Source organism: Pezoporus wallicus, unplaced genomic scaffold (assembly GCF_028554395.1).
Source record: "Pezoporus wallicus isolate ANWC-B61680 ecotype Strahan unplaced genomic scaffold, APGP_CSIRO_Pwel_v1 contig_360, whole genome shotgun sequence".
NCBI lineage: Eukaryota > Metazoa > Chordata > Aves > Psittaciformes > Psittacidae > Pezoporus > Pezoporus wallicus.
In genome coordinates, this window is record NW_026640059.1 from 4,114,434 (window position 1) to 4,134,831 (window position 20,398).

General features: G+C 39.0%; 1 protein-coding gene across 1 annotated transcript in view; it reads left to right on the top strand.

Annotated features, from left to right (window-relative positions):
- Window positions 1-16,338, top strand: part of COL4A3 (collagen type IV alpha 3 chain) — a 64,445-nt gene extending 48,107 nt beyond the window's left edge. Inside the window, exons 36-52 of the mRNA XM_057417176.1 lie at window positions 221-310; window positions 688-827; window positions 1,865-1,991; window positions 2,265-2,345; window positions 3,355-3,453; window positions 4,417-4,467; window positions 5,440-5,625; window positions 6,295-6,425; window positions 6,867-6,939; window positions 8,248-8,319; window positions 8,431-8,550; window positions 10,033-10,131; window positions 10,712-10,924; window positions 11,580-11,757; window positions 12,783-12,897; window positions 14,851-15,023; window positions 15,358-16,338. Of these exons, the coding sequence (XP_057273159.1) occupies window positions 221-310; window positions 688-827; window positions 1,865-1,991; window positions 2,265-2,345; window positions 3,355-3,453; window positions 4,417-4,467; window positions 5,440-5,625; window positions 6,295-6,425; window positions 6,867-6,939; window positions 8,248-8,319; window positions 8,431-8,550; window positions 10,033-10,131; window positions 10,712-10,924; window positions 11,580-11,757; window positions 12,783-12,897; window positions 14,851-15,023; window positions 15,358-15,442 (2,033 nt within the window). The 3' untranslated portion in view covers window positions 15,443-16,338. The remainder of the gene's footprint in view (window positions 1-220; window positions 311-687; window positions 828-1,864; window positions 1,992-2,264; window positions 2,346-3,354; window positions 3,454-4,416; window positions 4,468-5,439; window positions 5,626-6,294; window positions 6,426-6,866; window positions 6,940-8,247; window positions 8,320-8,430; window positions 8,551-10,032; window positions 10,132-10,711; window positions 10,925-11,579; window positions 11,758-12,782; window positions 12,898-14,850; window positions 15,024-15,357) is intronic.
- Window positions 16,339-20,398: the final 4,060 nt, after the last annotated feature.

Sequence of the window (20,398 nt, forward strand, 5' to 3'; positions counted from 1 at the left end):
CTTAATTTTAGTGTCGATACATAAGATGCTTGTTATTTCCTTGACTTTTTGACAACAATAATGATAATTTTATCTGTGTCAGGGGGCAAGAGGCTGCATGTTGATTTATGAAATAATATCACAAGGCGTGCAGTACAGGATTCTGTATTCATGAAAGCTCTGCCAGCCAGCCACTGTCTGAAGCAAACGTGTAGATGACACTTTTTTCTTCATCTTGCAGGTGTCAAAGGATTTATGGGTCTTCCAGGGGTTACTGGAGAACCAGGAATCCCAGGTGGACCAGGAAACAAAGGGGACATGGGATTTCCAGGTCATTTTCTGTCAAGCCCTATTGCAAATTCATAGAGCTGTATAGAAGCATTTGCAAAGATCTGAGCAGTTACTGTAAAAGCACTACACAACCTTGGGGTTTATTCTTTGCAGTACCTATAATCTTACCACCCCAGCATTTGCTTGACTTGCAGAGTGCACCTGCCCCTCTCTGTAAATGAAATATAACTACCTTAATGTATATATTATTACATGTAAGAACCTCTTTTAAATGTGTTTAGAAATAAAATCCCTGGCTATGTAAATTACTTTAATGAAGAATTAATATTTGAATATATAAGCAGTAGTTCACTAAACACAAGATGAGGTATGCAGTTATGATCCTTTTAAGAATGGTATCAGTATCTATTTTTCCAGGTGCAAAAGGACAGAAAGGATCTCCAGGCTTTCCAGGACCATCAGGAGACCCTGGTCCACCAGGCTGTGATGGCTTTACAGGTGACAAAGGAGATCCTGGGTACCCATCTGCTGGGCCTCCAGGAGAACCTGGTCCAAAGGTATAAAGGCAATGGAAATACTGTCATATTAGGCAATAAGCAGAGTCTTTGACTATAGCAACACAAGAACATGTAAGCAAGAGCTGCAGAACTTGCAGAAGTAGATGATTTGTTAGTGATAAGAAATATGAAAATTCTATTGTGTCATTACTTGTGAGAAATTTTTTGAGTTTGTTATATTTCATTTTTTTCTTGGTGCAAGAATTTCATGTTTGCAAGGCGGTCCATGTTTACAAATAACTTTGCTTACGTAAAAGCTGCTAATCCAGCAAGAACAAGGACTTGCACTTAAACGGTCAGCAGTAGGAATACTTGTACATTAAAAAGTATAAAAAAACATAATCTTAGCAAATACAAAAGTTTTGTAATCTAAAATTGTACTATTGGGTTTTGACAGACTAGTAATATCATTACTAAGATGAATTGGTTTTTTTCTTCTTACCAATATATATTGCTAAGAAATAAACAATATTTTTTAGGTCAACTGATTACAGTTTTACTCCACATATTCTGGTTAACAACTAGGAGTCATTTTACATATGAATTTATCTAAAGTACATTGCTGAGGTTGTAAACTAAACTATAACTCCTGTAATCTGTCTAAATTAGCTGTTTATTTTCTGTATTAACTGGGTAGGACAATGTTACTGTCATGAAAATCAGTAGGAATTAAGGAAAAATATGCAATTCAGTATTTTGTATAGCTGCATATCATATAAGGAATGCATATTTGGATCAAAGAGGAGCTGTTAAAATAAAATTGAAGGGAAGTCTGTGTGCCAGCGAAAACATCTCAAGACTGAAGCTGGTTTGTACAGGTTAAAGATCTTCTAGCTATGTTTAAAAGATCAGTGGTATTATGACAAGACTTCATGTTAGTCTACTTTGATTTTTGTCTGAAAATCATAGTGAACTATGATTACACATAGTTAACCCGTAAAATTACATGTGATTTTTTCTATTGTTCAAATATGGAATCTAATGTATTTAATGTAATATGATTCTTCACCTGTTTGTGTGCAACTGCTATTTCCCAGGGAAATCCAGGGCCCCCAGGAGTTTTGGGCAGCAAAGGGGAAAAAGGATCCCAAGGTCATCCAGGACATAAAGGAATACCAGGACCACATGGGACCAGAGGGGAAACTGGAGGTGCAGGAATCCCAGGTATGTTTTGTTTTGGCGGGCTGGTGAGATGTTAACATACCTTTAAAAGAAGATAATTTGTCAGTAAGCTACACAAAGTGCCTATGCTTTGGCATATTTATATTCAACTGCTATAAACTTTAAGAGCTCCTTTGTAGTCAGTGCAGCCATACTGCCTTACATCAGCTAGAGATCTTTTGCAGCAGTCTGAAGCATAAATGATAGCAAAATTCTCAGACTGAATCTGGATCTAGTGATAATGCCTTTTTCTCCTCTCCCACACTCTTCCTACAGGAAAGCTTGGCCCTCCTGGAAATACTGGTGTTAAAGGACAGCAGGGCCGCCCAGGCCAACAGGGTATTAGAGGCCCTCCAGGTATGGTGTAGTGCATCTCTCCCAGATCACTGCCCCTGTTTTTTTTATTTTCTTTGGAACGAGGCAGTTGATGTTCTTTTGAGCTTTTTAGAATGTAACTGATGCAGTTGCAGTCTCTGTTTATGTTAGTTCAAGGCTTTGTTTACCTTCTCTGGTTGCAGTGAAGGTCTTCAGCAGACAGTTTTCAATGTTACGAGTTCAGCTGAGGCAACAGGTTTTAATTTTATTTCACTACTATAAACTTCACCTTCTTTTCTACTTATTTATTTTTTTTAATCAGGTGGTCTCAAGATGTGATCTCCACACAATTGTAAGGAAGGAACGTTAAAATAAGATGTAGCTAGATGAGGAGAACAAAATGAAATGGAAGGAGGGGACAGAGTTATAGTTGCTTGTTAAAGCAACAGAAAAGTTTAAACTATTCAAAATGTACCTAAAGGGGAGTGTGTAAAATGCAACAGTTATGCACTGCAGATTTTAATAAAGTGAGCGCCAGTCATTGTCTTCAAAAAGAACATTGGATGCTCTTACATTTGGAGATCTGAATCAGAATTACAATATTGTGGTTTTGTAGCCTTCAGTGAACTTGCACTGACTTACCAACAGAGTTAGCAAAGATCAGAATCTACTCCCTGTTTAGAAAAACTTGAATTTGTAATAAAGCCTGGGAGAGAAACCACACTGCCTCTACGGATTCCAGTTAGGGTGGGTTAAGTCAAAGGAAGAGTCCTAAAATGTCTTTGAAAGACAAAGCCATTGCCTGTGAAAATAGCGGGGGTATTAAATCCATTTAAGTCTAGTGAGTTCAATAAAAATTATGTGCTACTCTTTACAAATGTTTAAATACCAACACAGTTATATCTTTACAAATGTTTAAATACCAACACAGTTATATCTATCTGAAGTAGCTGAACTAACTAAATCTTAATAAAGGGGACTCATATCTTCTCCCTTTGAAATGCAAAATAATAGTAGTGAAAATGATATTGTGGTCCATTGTAATTCACAGGTGCCATTGGAGAGCCTGGAAAAAATGGACCTGTAGGTGAAAGAGGTAATCAAGGTCAGGATGGTATGCCTGGTCCCCCAGGAGTAAAGGGAGAACCAGGTAACACCAGTGAAATACTTTCATTCTGGTTTACAGTTGTTTTTTTCCCTAGTTAAACTGACATGAATTAATTGAGAAGGATTAATATGGAGCTTCTGTGGAGCCACAGATAAGTTTATAAGTAGAAGGGTTTTCACTTTCACATAATTCACAGGTTTTTTCCTAGGAACTTTTATATGCTGTCAACAACCCAAATGCATATGTCACTGCTCTATTATGCGATTTGTCATAACGTCACCTAATAATGTTAATGTCTGCAAGAGCCAAAGTATTGCTGTTAATAGTACTTACATGTTTAATCTGAAAGAAAAGAACCAAAATGCTTTTAAAGGAGTCTCCTCTCTTACATGGAAATAACATAAAAGGCATCACAGTGTTTACTTGCATGAATGGTGAAGGTTTCCATGACCTAGCCTTTGGATTGTAAACCCTTTCATTCCGTCATTTAAATGTCACTCCTGATGTCATCAATGTCTACAGATAGATTTAGTCCTCCACTGAATCCCGACAGAAAGTGTTTTCATATTTTACAGTGATAATAATTCCATATTAGTATAAAGAGGGTACTGAGGAGGCAGGCATAGTACACAGTATGTGTGAAGTAATCACTGTTAACGTATTTTCTTTTTTTTAGTATTTACATTTCTTCTATTTTTCTTAGTAACTAACTCAAATGCAGATTTTTCTTCTTTTTTTTCCTCTGAAAATAGACAAAACTTATTATTGCAGAATGTACTTCAAATGTGATTGACTGAAGAGTTTCTACTATGAAGAAAAACAAATTTAATTTCTATTTCTGTATAGAAGAAATGGAAATAATAATTTAAATTATATTTTATCTATAACTAAAATCTACATCTTGATGCAGTGAATTCTGAAGAAATGTGTAAAATATTAGATAACGATGATGTTTTCTAACAATTATTCAGGACTTTGAGCATAATGTGACCTAATATTTTATAGGAGCACCAGGGAGAGGAATCCCTGGCCTTCGAGGTATTCCTGGTCGGAGAGGTAAGTTATCTTTGCAGAAAGCAAAATCTTAATTTTTACATACCAGAATCATCATCATCATCATCATCTTTAAGCTACCTCCTGCTTTTGGATGCTTGGAATGGCACTAAGAGTGTCAGAGAAAACAAAGAGTAATTCTGTGCTTCTGATCAATGATTGGGTGTTATATTTGGTTATATTTGGTGTTATATATAAAAGTTAAGACTATTATAAAAGGGAAATGAAGAAGCAAACTTCTATGGTTTTGTGAATGTAAAACATTCTAGAGCTTTTGAAATTTTATTTTGAAATATAATTTGATTAACAGAGGATGTCCTAATGAAAACAGATGATGCTGCTGAATGTTAAGCATACTATAAGAAAGCTGCATCAACTGCAATTTAAATTTGTTCATCTTGCTTTTTATATTGATGAAAGTTGAGGGGACTCTTCCCATTTTTTAGGTTTTGCATATATTTCTAGTACTAGTTGAATTGCAGTGATTTGCTTTACTTAAAAAAGAATAAATCTTCATATCCTCCATATATAGATTTTGCACTTGAAGATCAGCCTTACAAAAATATCCTTTTAAGGTAGTCTCTTATTTTGTGGTACTCACATTGATGCTTTTAATTGAAGTGTAGTTTAAAAGGATTTGCCAGTTCTGATGTTCAAAGAAGCATTTCTTCTACTTATACATCAAGAAATATTCCCTGCTGTGGTCTTTTTACCTTCCTCCCAAGTTTATTCTCTTGTATGAGCAATTTCTGAAATGGAGGGGTTTTTTTTGAGAAAAAAGAGTGGTGTGTACTGCTATCTTGCTGTGAGTCCTGTCTTCTCACAACCATTTTGCCTTACAGTAGCAAGGTGGCTTTGAGGACTTCTCCATATTAAAACCAAAGGCTGAATTCCCACCTTTGCAGTACAGTAAATATTGTATGTTGTCAGATCATCTTGACACCTCTCACCAAATGTAATACTTACTCTTTGCAGGAATCAAAGGGGACATGGGACTGCCTGGTTTTCCTGGGCCACCAGGTATGAAAGGTCATCAGGGTGACCAAGGACCTGTTGGACCACCTGGCTTAGTGGGGTTACCTGGATTTCAAGGCTCAACAGGCATGGCAATTACCGGTCAGAAAGGGAACAGAGGTATTGCTGGTGCAAATGGAAGACCAGGTGTGTTGTTATAACCCCTTATTTATCTGAGATGATATACTGATAATTGCAAGTAGAATTCAGCCTGTCCAGAACTTAAGGTGGAAGGGGGTCTTTCCTCGAGAGAAATTCATAATTAAATATGCAGTTTCTTTACCAATTAACGTAGTGTTATCATTGGAAACACCATGATGGTCTATGCAGTGTGATGTAAATGAAAATAACACCAAGCTTTGCAGTCCACTCGATTTTCATTATTTTGCTTTCTGTCCATGTAGTCTGTAGGGCAGCTGAGATCCAAAAAGTGAATATGGCACTTAGTGGTAGACTTGGCAGTGTTAGGTTTATGGCTGGACACGATAATCTTAAAGGTCTCTTGCAACCTAAATGACTCTGTGATTCAATGATTACAGGCATAACTACAACTGCAGGTTACTCCAAAAGCGGTACTGCTATAGAGTACTGCAAGAACTCAGCTCTGATTTCAGATTAAATTAGCAGGCTGGGAAAAATGAGTGGCCTTTTTTTGTTTTTTTTTTCTTAATGGGTATATTCCCTTGGTAATCACTGAGGTGGTAAACATGAGTGCCATTATACAGTTGTTGAGTGTTGTACTGCATTGTATGTAATGTATGTGAAATGCTGTTGCTGTTGGCAGTAGTCTTTACTTACTCTGATGTTTCTGTACAGGTGCTCCTGGTTTTCCAGGGCCTCCTGGTCTTTCTACTCTCAGCATGAAAGGAAGCAAAGGAGTTAGAGGCGCAGATGGCATACCAGGGCCAACAGGCCCAGCTGGTGACATTGGTCCTCCAGGTCCAAAAGTCAGTGAAAGGAATATTGCTTATTTCTTAGTCCATTGTTAATTTGTTCTTACCATGAAAATAACACCCAGGGCAATCTAAAATAAACACCACCAAACAAACAATAAACCAAAACAAACAAAAAAAAACCCCTCATCCTCCCCCAAACCCTTTGTGATAGCTGAAAGATATTAAAATGGTTATGAAAAGTAGTTTATATGGAGTTAAGCGGACCAGAAGGAAATTATCATGAATTTCTGGCATGATATTTCCCTAGCCATTCTGTATTACAGAGTAATATTAACAATTAAATTATTATTTATAACATGCTCACAAATGAAGCAGATAATTCTAGTTGTAGCATATTCTGTGAACATAATACTTTGAATATTCTGAACAAAACATATATCATAGCCTGCAGAGTCTGCTTCTTGTTTATTATTGGCGTTATCTGATTTTCAGGGAATAGAAGGTCGATCAGGTTATCCTGGCGCTAGAGGGGCCCCAGGATTCCTTGGATTCCCAGGTGTAAAAGGTATATGCATACTCTCTACATACACTTCTGAGTCCTAAAAAAAAATTGTTTACATGTTGTGTTATAATAGTATTTGTGTTACAGTACCTCATCCTAGAGTTTGCTGCATCAACAGCAGGGTATAGGTCAGCTATAAGAGAAAGCGTTCACTATGAGAGCATTTTTTTTTGTGTTAGATGCTATGGGTATATCCAAACTGATGTTAAGTGAGAAAGGGCTGAAACTGCAATAGCCTCCATTCCAGGCAAAGTCAAAACAAGTTTGTCCTTAGTGACTAGTAATGTATAAGGACTTTGGGACTGACTCTGCTAATTAGAAATGCCATACCTCTGCTATGCCATACCTCTGCATACCTTTTGGCAACCTCCTAGCTATAGAACTCAAGAGCATTTAATCATAATTAGAACACAGAGCACTGGGTCCTCTGTTTGCCATAAGAATAGTCCCAATTACAATTTAATTTACCAGTTTATCAGGAAATGAACTGTTAAATGTATTGGCTTCATTAATTCCGTATTCCTGACATTTGGATCAGTAGGTGGCTAAAATTCCTTTTAATTTAGTTTTTTTCCAGTGATTTAAATCTAATACAGGTCTACATCGCTCCAGTATTCTCATTTTTCAATTGCACGATTTACAGAGACAAAGAATTGTCATTACCTGCTTAGCCTACTGCTTTGTGCTCAATGTTAATTATTGTGTATTTTAAATTTGTTGTAATCTGAGAAGTCACCGTACAGACAGTAATTATGCTTTTCTTAAGCAAAAAGTTCTAATTTAATGTCATAGTCAGTCAAAATGCTTGACTTGATGACAGAAATAGTGATCTGAAAAAATCTGAATGTAACCTCATGTTTTGCACAACGAAAAGAAATGCTTATTAAGCTTCCAACACTTGCAAAACTATATGACCCTCCTAACAGCCATCAGCATAACTGACAGTAGGACTTAAAAGAAGTTGAACTGCACAGCATCACTGAAGGCAACACTTGACCTGCAAACTCAGTGACAAAAACACCTAAGATAAAAGGGGCATAGTCTAAAGTTGAGATTTTAAGTCAGGTTTGTGGAACCAGCCATTATATAGACTAGGAAACATCTTATAAACTGAGTGCACTTGGACTATAAATTCTACAGTAATGACAGAGATGTAGAACTCCACTTCCGCATTTCAAATGAGTCTACAGGCTGTGTTACTCTTTGGGAAGTTTGAATGGATCATGCAGGACTCCTTAATAAGAGTCTGAAACTTCGGCAGTGATTTCGACATCTTAAATGAACAGACATATCTTCAATCTTCCTTTTTAGGAGAAAAGGGTAATCGGGGACCCCCTGGACCACAAGGTGCAGAAGGGCCAAGGGGACCAAAGGGCCAGCATGGTAACCAATCATTCTCATTCTAATACCAGCTGACTTAGGTTGATTTGTTTTGTAGATTGTTTGCTTTCTTTTAATACAAAGCAAAGCTCTTCATTATGTTTTTGTTGCTAGGTTCACCTGGAGTCCCTGGGAAAATATTCTCCATCCCAGGAAGCAAGGGTCCTCCTGGACTGCCAGGAATACCAGGAACACTAGGTGACCAAGGAATTCAAGGGATTCCTGGACTTCCAGGTGGTTTATACTTTTATCTCTGTACACATTTGTGCTGCTTAGTGGAACAGTTTGGGTTGGTGGGAAAACACGCTTCTGCATAGGAAACGGATGCATCTTTAAAAATACCTCTCCATATTTAAAAACAGCTTTGTACCTTGTTAACAACCTTGTATTTATAATCTGTCCTTTCCATCTGCCCTCCAACCTCGCAGTCAGCGAGTAAGTTTCTCCCTCAACATGAGCCTAAGCAAAGTAATGGAATAAAAAGTAAACTTGGATCAAAACTTTCACCATTTTAATACAACCAGAAACATGCTCAGGATGCCATTATGCACGGGGAAATTACCATGCATAATAGAAGTACTCTAGATGTGCTACAAAGTTATTGTGTCCACCATACTCTGGGGATGGGAAAAGGGAAAGCAGAAGCTGGCTACTTCTTCACTGGCACTGGAAGTGAAGCCTGCCATGGATGTGAGGAATGGGAAAGCAAAGTGAAGGTAGGATGAGGGGAATATGCAGTGGGTGCCTGGCCACCACAGCTTTCCACCACAGGAAAGGAACTCCTCCAGGAAGCAGGCTTACCAGAAGGCATGCCCCAATCCAGAATGACAGTTGCCTCTAGCATAACAAAGCAGGCACTAAAGAATTGCTCTTTTATACTTGCCTTAAAATTGTTTTACAGAGAAGCTGCAATGTTTATAGAATCACAAACCATGGTCCATATAATATGAACCTATTGGAGTGAGTCGAGAGGAGGGCCACAAAGATAAGAGGGCTGGAGAACCTCTCCTATGAAGGAAGACTGAGAGAGTTGGGCTTGATCAGCCAGGAGAGGAGGAGGCTCTGGGGAGACCTTATAGCATCCTTCCAGTACCTAAAGAAAGCTGGAAAGGGACTTTGCACAAGTTCAGTATAGGGACAGGACAACAGGTAATGGTTTTAAATTGAAAGAGGGTAAATTAAGATAGAAGTTCTTTACTGTGAGGATGGTGAGGCACTGTAACAGGCTGTCCAGAGAAGCCGTGGCTGCCAAATCCCTGGCAATGTTCAAGGCCAGGCTGGACTCAGCTTTGTACAACCTGGTCTAGTGGAATTGCCCATGGCAGGGGGAGTGAACCTGGGTGACCTTTAAGGTCTCTTCCAACTCTTAACCATTCTATGAGTCTATGATTCTACAATTATGGCCTGTTACTGTATTGTTTAAATACCTATATTGCATGACACATGCTAAAAGAAAAAGCTGTTTGCTTTGGTTTCTGAAAACATTTCTTATGAGAATACTATTTTTCTGAAATACAGTCAATATTTCCTTGTAATCTTTCTGATAGAAAATATAGTGACAGTAATGCTACAGTCTCAAAACTTAGCAAATTCATGCTGTTTTTATTCTAACACAGCTACATTTACATGAGGATTTTAACTTTATTCATTAACAGTTATTACAATCTAGAATATCTAAGGCTATATGATCCTGTTTTTTTTCTTGATTACAATTAGGACCTAAAGGAGTAAAAGGTCTACCAGGAAGATTTGGTCATCCAGGTCAACCAGGACTGCCTGGTCCAAAAGGAGACAGGGGATTTCCAGGAGAAAGAGGTACAGGAAGGCAGACATCTGTGTTTGACTGCTGCTCCTGAATTTACAGATAAACTGTATTCCTGATTTCTGTAAATCCTTTCTTTTTGATGTATTGAGATTCTGTAACATTTACAGTCACTTTAGGGCCACAAGCACATGCAAGCACATTCTTAGCTTTTAACAGACGCATGTCCACAACTGGAATAGTAATTTAAAGAAATATGCTTTAACTGTGCTCCTCTCTAATTAATCATATTTATTTATCCATCTGAAATCCCTAGGTGTCAGTGTGCCTTTTATTGACATCAAAATACAATTAAATATTTAGTCACCATAAAATGTTTATACAATTTTTTTTTCTAAAAATGGCCATGGTTCTTTAAAATATGTTGCTATTTGATGAAGCTATGCAATGTAAAGCTACCCGAACTAGGTCTGACAGAGTTAATACATCTAGCAATAAATATGACCAATTTACAAGTTGTGTCTTCTTACTGATAATTTTTTGTTAGTTTTCAAGTAGTTCCAATAATTCAAATGAACTAAAATTTCAAATAAAATTATAATATTTGTAGTCTTATTTCTTTCCCCTTCACAGGACAGCCTGGACTGGTTGGCTTTCCAGGTCTACAGGGGTTACCTGGATCACCAGGTACTATCATTGCTGGTCCAACAAGAAGAGGTTTTATCTTTACCCGGCATAGTCAATCAACAAGGATTCCTTCATGCCCACATGGGACATCGCAGCTCTATGTTGGTTATTCACTGCTTTTTGTACAAGGAAATGAACGAGCACACGGACAAGATCTTGGTACTGTATTGGTAAAAAGTTTCAGATCATGTTCTTTAGAGTCCCATCATGCTAAGTTGTCATGCAACCAAACTCACACTAAGTGTCCGAGTTGCACACTGGTTTCAACCATCAGTCTCCAGAGTGGTCCGCTGCTCTGAGTCAATTCAGGGATCATGGCTTGAAATACAACATTCTTTCCTGCACTCCTATATTCCCTTTTTGCTGTCCCTAGATATTTCTGAGGAGGAATTCAGTTACTTATGGACAGATGTCTAGTATAAATGTTCACAACATCTGCACGGGTCTGACAGTAATCACACGAGGTCTCAGAGAGAATCTTGCCTTTTTGGAGACCAAATGGGATGCTTTAGGGTGTCAAAAACAGCACCAGAAGCTTTTGTTTAAGCAGCCGAATCCCTGTTACTGCATCAAGGACCAATACTGTTCAAGAATATATTATTGTTTTAACATATTTTGTTCTTAGCCTTTATTTTTTATATATACCATAAACATTTTGCTTTCAGATAATTCCACTATACAGACACTTCTCTCTTTATAGTTACCAACAGTTTTATTTCTCACTGTAGACTGTATACCATCACATGTGTCTTCTGTTCGCTGCACTAAATGTAATATCCTACCTGTCACAAAACACTCCTCTTTTGTCTTTCAGGAACAGCTGGTAGCTGCTTGCAGAGATTTACCACCATGCCATTCTTATTCTGTAACACCAATGATGTTTGCAGTTTTGCTTCTCGCAATGACTACTCATACTGGCTCTCAACTGCAACAGTAATGCCAGTAGACATGGCACCAATTTCTGGCAGGGCACTAGAGCCCCATATAAGCAGGTAAGAGTGGAAGAATTTTAGCTGTTCTGGCTTGTAACCACAGAGACATCATAAACTGTTCTGAATGGCAAATCTTAGGCAAGCCTGCCCATCTCAGCCAATACAAGCGCTGTTTTTAACCACTTGATTTTTGATTACTCACCTGATTATGTCACACATTCAGTGGTACTCTAAGAAAGGTTAGATTAAAGTAAAGCTAGGGTCTGCCACAGGGATTAATATGCATAGCTGACTTGAGAAGATGGCACACAAGCCTACTGATAGTGATGATTTTTGTCAAAATCTATTGTTGTAATTGGAGGAAGACTAAAATGAAATAAAGACAGTTTCATTATTTAGAATGCAGTATGAATCATGTTCTGCCTTCAGTTATGTGTCATGTTTACTGTAATTGGTGAAGAGCATTGTAAATTGGGGCTGAAGGTTCTCTGAAATGAAATACCCTTGTGCAAATGTGTCTCTTTTTAGTTGCTTTAGAACAGCTAAGAAGGATGAAGAGCATCTCAAGAGGAAAAGCTCTAAAAGCATGAAAGACCAAGTGTACCAAAATCAAACATGGGAAGGCAAGCTTTGGACTCTGTCTTCTAGCCTGCCCTACCCAGTTGTTGCAATCTAGTAGTTTTTCTAGGAAATAAAGATTATTTTTTCTGATCTTAGCAAACAAAGGTACAGAACTTTGATCTAAACTGTAGTAACCTATAGTAGTGAGCACAAGAAGAAGGTAAATTTAGCTTGTTACTTCAGTAAAGGCAAAATCGGGAAGCTCAAATGTTGTGGGACTAATTCCCATTTTCTACAAGTTTTTGTCTGGTGTTAATAGTAGAGACTGTAAAGCAATTGCAAAGCACAGTATTTGGATTGCCTTCAATTTACTTATCTGTTTACTGAACAGGAAAATCTGTGAGTTGCAACATTTATACTAAGCCCTGCCATTAGGTAGCTACTATCCTAGAAGACACAATTTTTGTCTGCTTTCATGTCTTCCCTCATATCTGCACTGAATGCATGTGCCTTTCTTCTTGCAGGTGTGTTGTCTGTGAAGGAGCTGCAATGGTAATAGCAGTTCACAGCCAAACAACTGTAGTTCCTGCATGTCCAGAAGGCTGGGTACCTCTCTGGAAGGGTTTTTCTTTTGTTATGGTAAGGATAGAAAGACTTGAATTATTAATTTTACCTCATCTTGCTTTCATTGCCATTTTCATCTTCTCACACCTCATTTGCTTCTTAATAATTGGTTGGTTGGATTTTTTTTTCCTTTGCCAAGTAGAGAATCATTTTATTAGCTCTTATTCAGTGCCAGAAACATATGAAAATCTATTCTAATCTGACCTCGAAAATAGGTGGCAGGAGAAAAAAGGGAAAAAGATGAAAAGAGAACCACAGGATTTTAGTCTAACAAAAGTAACTGCATGGTCATGCTGAAATCTAAGAAAGGGGTTAAGGAAGTGGAGTGGTCAAACTCGTCCTAAACACAAATACACAGAAATAACTGACACATTTCCATGCCAGGCCATTCTTTTATAAATCATATCTTGGGGATGAACTCCACAGAAAGCTAAAATGAAAACAAATACAGAATGCTGTTTTGAAAAACCACCTCAGCAATTTTGGTGCCACAACAAGATACAAGTGAAGAAAGTTCATAATGTGACTGCAAACTGAGAACTCATTATGGGAATAAGGGTGTATCTATAGTAGGGAATGTAGCACTTCATCTTTGTTATCCATGCCTGCCAGCAAATGAGAGTAAAAGAGAGAATTAAACCCTCCTGCTTTCTGCTTTAAAGTCCTTTCAGGTCTAGTGTGAAAAGTGTTGTCTCTCCTGGGATTTGGCCCTAAGTAGTAATAATAGTAAACTTCGAAAAAAATGAGAGAATTTTTACAGCATCTGGTTAAAATAATTTGCTTCTTTCCAGTATCAGCAAACCTAAATGTTATTTTCTAGCCAATTTTCTACTGTTGTAAATTATTTTAGAGCTATTTCTACAAGCATTTACCAACATCAAAGAGCAGCCCTGAGGAGAAGGCCTTGGGGGTGTTGGTCAATGAGAAACTTAACATGAGCCAGCAGTGTGCGCTTGCAGCCCAGAAAGCCAACCATATCCTGGGCTGCATCAAAAGGAGCATGACTAGCAGAGCATGATCCCTCTACTCTGTTCTCGTGAGACCTCACCTGGAGTATTGTGTGCAGTTCTGGTACCCTCAACATAAAAAGGACATGGAACTGTTGGAACAAGTCCAGAGAAGGGCCACGAGGATGATCAGGGGACTGGAGCACCTCCCATATGAAGACAGGCTGAGGAAGTTGGGGCTGTTCAGCCTGGAGAAGAGAAGGCTGTGTGGAGACCTCATAGCAGCCTTCCAGTATCTGAAGGGGGCCTATAGGGATGCTGGGGAGGGACTCTTCATTAGGGACTGTAGTGACAGGACAAGGGGTAACAGGTCAAAATTTACACAGGGGAAGTTTAGACTGGATATAAGGAAGAAGTTCTTTACTGTAAGCATGGTGAGGCACTGGAATTGTGTTGCCCAGGCAAGTTGTGAATGCTCCATCCCTGGCAGTATTCAGGGCCAGGCTGGACAGAGCCTTGGGTGATATGATTTAGTGGGAGGTGTCCCTGCCCATGGCACAGGGGGTTGGAACTAGACAATTTTAAGGTCCTTTCCAACCCTAACTATTCTATGATTCTGTGATCAAAGAAGGAAAATGCCGTCTTTGCTTTTAGGGTTTGGAGAAGTAATCAATGCAACCAAAAAGGTGAACACACTCAAAACAGGGCATTTGGCTTACTTTATTACTCAAGTGGACAGAAGCCAGATAAATTCTAGTGTTTGTACTGGTTAGTATCATGCCTTTTCACGGAGCAGAGAAAGGTCTTTGCAGGCACTTAGGAAATGCCATAACTGCTTGAATTTTCATAAAGCTTCTGTGCTTCATTATAAGTTTAATAAAATTAATCTGTGTTCATTTTGTTTTGTCCAAGATATACCGCAGAACATATGGTATGTTTTAGAAAGAGATTTTTTTTTTTACCTGCAGTTTACTAAAATCTGACAGACCAGATCTCATAAAAAATGTGTTGGTGGTTACAGTACACAAGTGCCGGCTCAGAAGCTTCTGGCCAAGCATTGGCATCTCCTGGATCTTGTTTGGAAGAATTTAGAGCCATTCCATTCATAGAGTGCCATGGCAGGGGGACGTGCAACTACTATACAAATTCCTACAGTTTCTGGTTGGCATCGTTAAATCCAAGAAGAATGTTCAGGTAAACTGTATTTTGCTGCATCCACATGCATCGCATCCATGCTGCAAGTGTCCAAGGAGATAATAACTGTCTGCAAAACATGTAGGGGTTCCGCTACTAATTTCCCTCAGTTTAGACATCCCTCTTTGTCAGGTTCTGAGTCATTCTGTAACACGAAGATGCGTTAAGTGAGGCAAGGATTTCAGTGTTGTCAAGAATTCTCTATCCCACGTTTCATCATCTCTCCTTATTTGGTTTTTTGTTTGTTGGTGTTTTGGTGTTCGGTTGCTTTTTGATTGTTCACTTGGGGTTGTTTTTTTTTTTTTTAAGTAAATGTTTCTTTTCTTTAATTTAGGAAACCTCTGCCACAGACTTTGAAAGCAGGAGAACTAGAAAATATTATCAGCCGATGTCAGGTCTGCATGAAGAGACCAGTCTAAACAGTGGCCACTCTTGATTGAACATGAAACTCTGTTTTTATTACAAAGATCTGCCTAACTCAGAAGAGCTATAATTTATTATAGTCCAACTGCACGTGGAAAGAAATTATAAATTGCCAGTGCAGCACTGTGTTGAGGTAGGGCAACAGTTTGACTTTTGGACTTTTGTCTTTGGCAAATGCAAAGCACTTTGATGGAGAAGGCTTGTAATGGCAGTCTGCAGGGGCTTCTGCTGAATTATTGTCATTTCTGAGCTGCATCTTCATGATAAAACTGTGGCATCACCAGATCTTTAATGAAAGATGTTAATGTTGCCTTGTGTCATGTGCTTTTCAAACCACAGGACAAACTAAATGCTCTAATATTGACTTACATATGTTCAGTGTTTGAGTGGGTCTAATTTAAGATTAAAATTGGCACTTATGAAAGATAGGGTTCAATAGGAAACACTTTCAGTGCACTTTTAAAAATATAATGATTCATTTGGGTTGTTTTGGTTTGGTTTCTTGTTTAATAAACAAGTATCTCCCCACTTACCTCACCCTTCCTCTGACTGTCAAACAAGAATACAGTCTTTTTTTGTATCACTGCAATAATAATGGCTCTTGACTAGCCAGAAAAGTAGGTACACCACACACTAGGCAGACAGTACAGTGGTGATAGGCACTAGCTGTGCCCTCCACAGTGACTGTGGCTAAGGGCTGACTAATTGAAAGTGTTGGCAAGTTTCCATTATATTCCATGGCTTTTGGCACAGATCATGAAATCTTTTAAATTCTTCAGAAGCTGACACTATTTGGCCTCTGTTATGCTCACATGCTTTTGTCTCTACTGAAGAACAACTGTTTACCATATCATAATTTGGGATTTTGATGGAATTAAAAACTACTGTTTGGCTCAAGTTATTTTATAGATAACAAAAATAATATTATTCACATTTTATAACAGTCCTACTTAAATATTTATCACAAATTATATTCTATATTGAAATATTTATCACAAATTTCTGCAAATGGACCATTCATTCCATTCAGTTAAATGCATGCATCCAAAATTTAAAAAGATAGATATTTAAATTGTACCATCTAAGCACTGACATATACTAGAGAATCCAACTGTAAATGAACATAAATACTTGAAAAGCACTTTCATTTACCCATATATAAAGTTGTAGCTATAAGTTTATTTTTTTGTGGTTTTTTTTTAATATTTATAACATTGCACTTGCAAGGCTATTTAAAATTGTAATGTTAACATTTAAGATGTTAATATTTTTTAATACTTGCACAATCTATCAGAATTCCAGTATTTCGTGTTATAGAAGAAGCCTAATTCATCTGAATTTCTGTAAATGCATCATTTTAAATATAGGGTCTAGCAATTAATTCATTTGAAATAACCAAGATTTCTCATTTAGATGTTTTTAAAGCCAGTGAAATTTTATATTGTTTCTGTTAAAATACTTGCATTGTGATTGTCTGACTGTTCAATTTTCAGCGTTAACCGAACTAAGAAAAGGTTTTGTCTGTGTTTCATGCCAGTATCTTCCAATGGTGAAGATATTTACATGAACTGAAAGGATGTTGTAAAATTATTGTTTGCTTGAACAGTTTGCAAGGTATAATTGTGAATTTGCAGGTGTTTATGAAGAATCTCTATGTAAATGCACTACTGATAAGAAGGTATTAATGTCAAGCTCATATTTAGTCTTCTGTTTGGACCAGTTTGGACTTGAGGGTGTTTTCCTTATAACAGTCACATACTAGATTTTTCCATGAAGCTTGCTTTAAATACTCAAAGATAAAATCATGCTTGTTTCTTGTTGGTTTTTTTGTGGTTTTATTGTGGGGGTTTGTTTTCTTTTTCCATTAAGGCCATCACAGTCACCCAAAGACATTGTATGTGATTCATACACAATTGATGACTGTGGAGACACTCAAGTAAAATGTAAAACTTGCTAGTAAAAAGCAGAATGTAAGTACCTGAGGTTGAAGCCTGCTGGAAATAGTCAGAGGGGGATAATGTGTAAGGAGAAGGGGATAGATTGTGGTTTTCAATTCCAAAGGTAAGTTACAAAGAGTTCTGTCTCAAGTTACAGCACGTAGCTGAAAGTTGTGCCTTCTTCCCAGTTTTGGATTCTGCTGCTCACTTTTTGTGTGGCCTTCAACAAGTTATTAAAGATTTTCATAAATAGCTTTAGATTTTGAGTGCTCGACCAGCCTTCCTTTGAAAAACATGGAACGCAACTGCGGAGACACATCTGTTCATCAAGCCTAGCATAATAAAAACTGGACACTGAAAATCAAAGAGAAACTTGAAAAAAGTTGACCTTCTCTCTGAAAATGCAGACCACCTTACTACTGCTAATGATTGTTGTGAGGATTAGTTAACTCATGTCTGTAAATGCTCCCAAAGCCTCAACTGGTAAATGTTGATGAGGTGCAAGGTGTTAATATATTGTACTGAGAAAATGGAAGCATAAGAAATCAGATATAATGAGGAAACAAATGGGGTGGGGGGTGGGGGGGAGGGAGAGCAAACCTTCTGCTAAATACAGCCAAATAAAAATATTTTCACTAAATGAAAGACCTATTTTTTAATTTATTTATTTTTTTTTTGGTTCTTCACAGTGCTAATGATCTTTCCCACTACCCATGCATGATAGTATTTACACCAAAAGGAAAAAAAAAAAACCAACAAGTAAGAATCACAAGATTGTTGAATTTGAGATCCTCAGGACAGTGAGAAGAGCATGCAGCAAGCTCACTGCCCTGGATTTCAAAAGAGCAGACTTTGGCCTCTTCAGGAACCTGCTTAGTAAGGTTCCATGGGATACAGCCCTAGAGGGGCTGTTGGTTGATATTCAAGGATCACCTGCTGCAAGCTCAGGAGTGTTGCATCCCAACCAGAAGGAGGTGCAGCAGGAGGGCCAGGAGACCTCCTTGGATGGATAAGGAGCTCCTGAGGAAAATTCAAATGAAAAAAGAGGCTTATACTAAGTGGAAGCAAGGAGAGGTGGCCTGGGAAGAGTACAGGGATGTTGTCTGGGAAGCTACGGACCAGGTTAGGAAAGCTAAGGCCCAGTTAGAATTAAACTTGGCTAGGGGTATTAAGGATAACAGGAAGGGATTCTACAGGTACATAGCAAATAAAAAACAGACTAGGGAGAATATAGGCCCCCTCAGGAAGCTCTCGGGAGAACTGGCTACACAGGATTTGGAGAAGGCTGAGGTTCTGAATGACTTCTTTGCCTCAGTCTTCACTGGCAAGGCTCTGACCAAACCACCCAAGTCTTGAAAGGCAGATGCAGGGACTGTGAGAATGAAGACCTTGGACCCACTGTAGGATAGGATCTGGTTCGAGACCATCTTAAAAACCTGAACGTGCACAAGTCCATGGGTTCTGATGAAATCCATCCGCGGGTCCTGAAGGAGCTGGTGAATGAAGTTGCGAAGCCACATATTTGAGAAATCATGGCAGTCAGGTGAAGTTCCCGATGACTGGAAAAAGGGAAATATAACCCCCATTTTCAAGAAGGGGAAAATGGATGACCCGGGGAATTACAGACCAGTCAGTCTCACCTCTGTGCCTGGCAAAATCTTGGAGCAGATTCTCCTGGAAGGCATGCTAAGGCACATGAAAATCAACAAGGTGCTTGGTGACAGCCAGCATGGCTTCACTAAAGGGAAATCCTGCCTGACCAATTTGGTGGCCTTCTATGATGGGGCTACAGAACTGATGGACAGGGGCAGAGCAGCTGATGTCATCTACCTGGACTTTGCAAAGTGTTCGACACTGTCCCACACGACATCCTTGTCTCTAAATTGGAGAGACATCAATTTGATGGATGGACCACTCGGTGGATAAAGAACTGGCTGGATGGTCACACGCAAAGAGTTGTCGTCAATAGCTCAATGTCCAGCTGGAGAACAGTAACGAGTGGTGTCCCTCAATGATCAGTGTTGGGACTGGTCTTGTTTAACATCTTCGTCACTGACACGGACAGTGGGATTGAGTGCGCCCTCAGCAAGTTTGCCGATGACACCAAGCTGTATGGTTTGGTTGATACGCTGTAGGGAAGAAATGCCATCCAGAGGGGCCTTGACACGCTTGTGAGGTGGGCTGATGTCAACCTCATGCAGTTTAACCATGCCAAGTGCAAGGTCCTACACCTGGGTTGGAGCAATCCCAGGCACAGCTACAGGTTGGGCAGAGAAGAGATTCAGAGCAGCCCTGCAAAGAAGGACTTGGGGGTGTTGGTTGATGAGAAAATGAGCATGAGCTGGCATTGTGTGCTCGCAGCCCAGAAAGTCAACCGTATCCTGGGCTGCATCAAAAGGAGCGTGACCAGCAGGTCGAAGGAGGTGATCCTGCCCCTCTACTCTGCTCTTGTGAGACCTCACCTGGAGTATTGTGTGCAGTTCTGGTACCCTCAACATAAAAAGGACATGGAACTGTTGGAACAAGTCCAGAGAAGGGCCACGAGGATGATCAGGGGACTGGAGCACCTCCCATATGAAGACAGGCTGAGGAAGTTGTGGCTGTTCAGCCTGGAGAAGAGAAGGCTGCGTGGAGACCTCATAGCAGCCTTTCAATATCTGAAGGGGGCCTATAGGGATGCTGGGGAAGGACTCTTCATTAGGGACTGTAGTGATAGGACAAGGGGTAACAGATTCAAACTTAAACAGGGGAAGTTTAGATTGGATATAAGGAGGAAATTCTTTCCTGTTGGGGTGGTGAGGCACTGGAACAGGTTGCCCAGGGAGGCTGTGAATGCTCCATCCCTGGCAGTGTTCAAGACCAGGTTGGACAAGGCCTTGGTTGATATGGTTTAGTGTGAGGTTTCCCTGTCCACGGCAGGGGGGTTGGAACTAGATGATCTTAAGGTCCTTTCCAACCCTAACTATTCTATGATTCTATGAATTTATGAATAATGAAAATAGTGTCATCTGACAG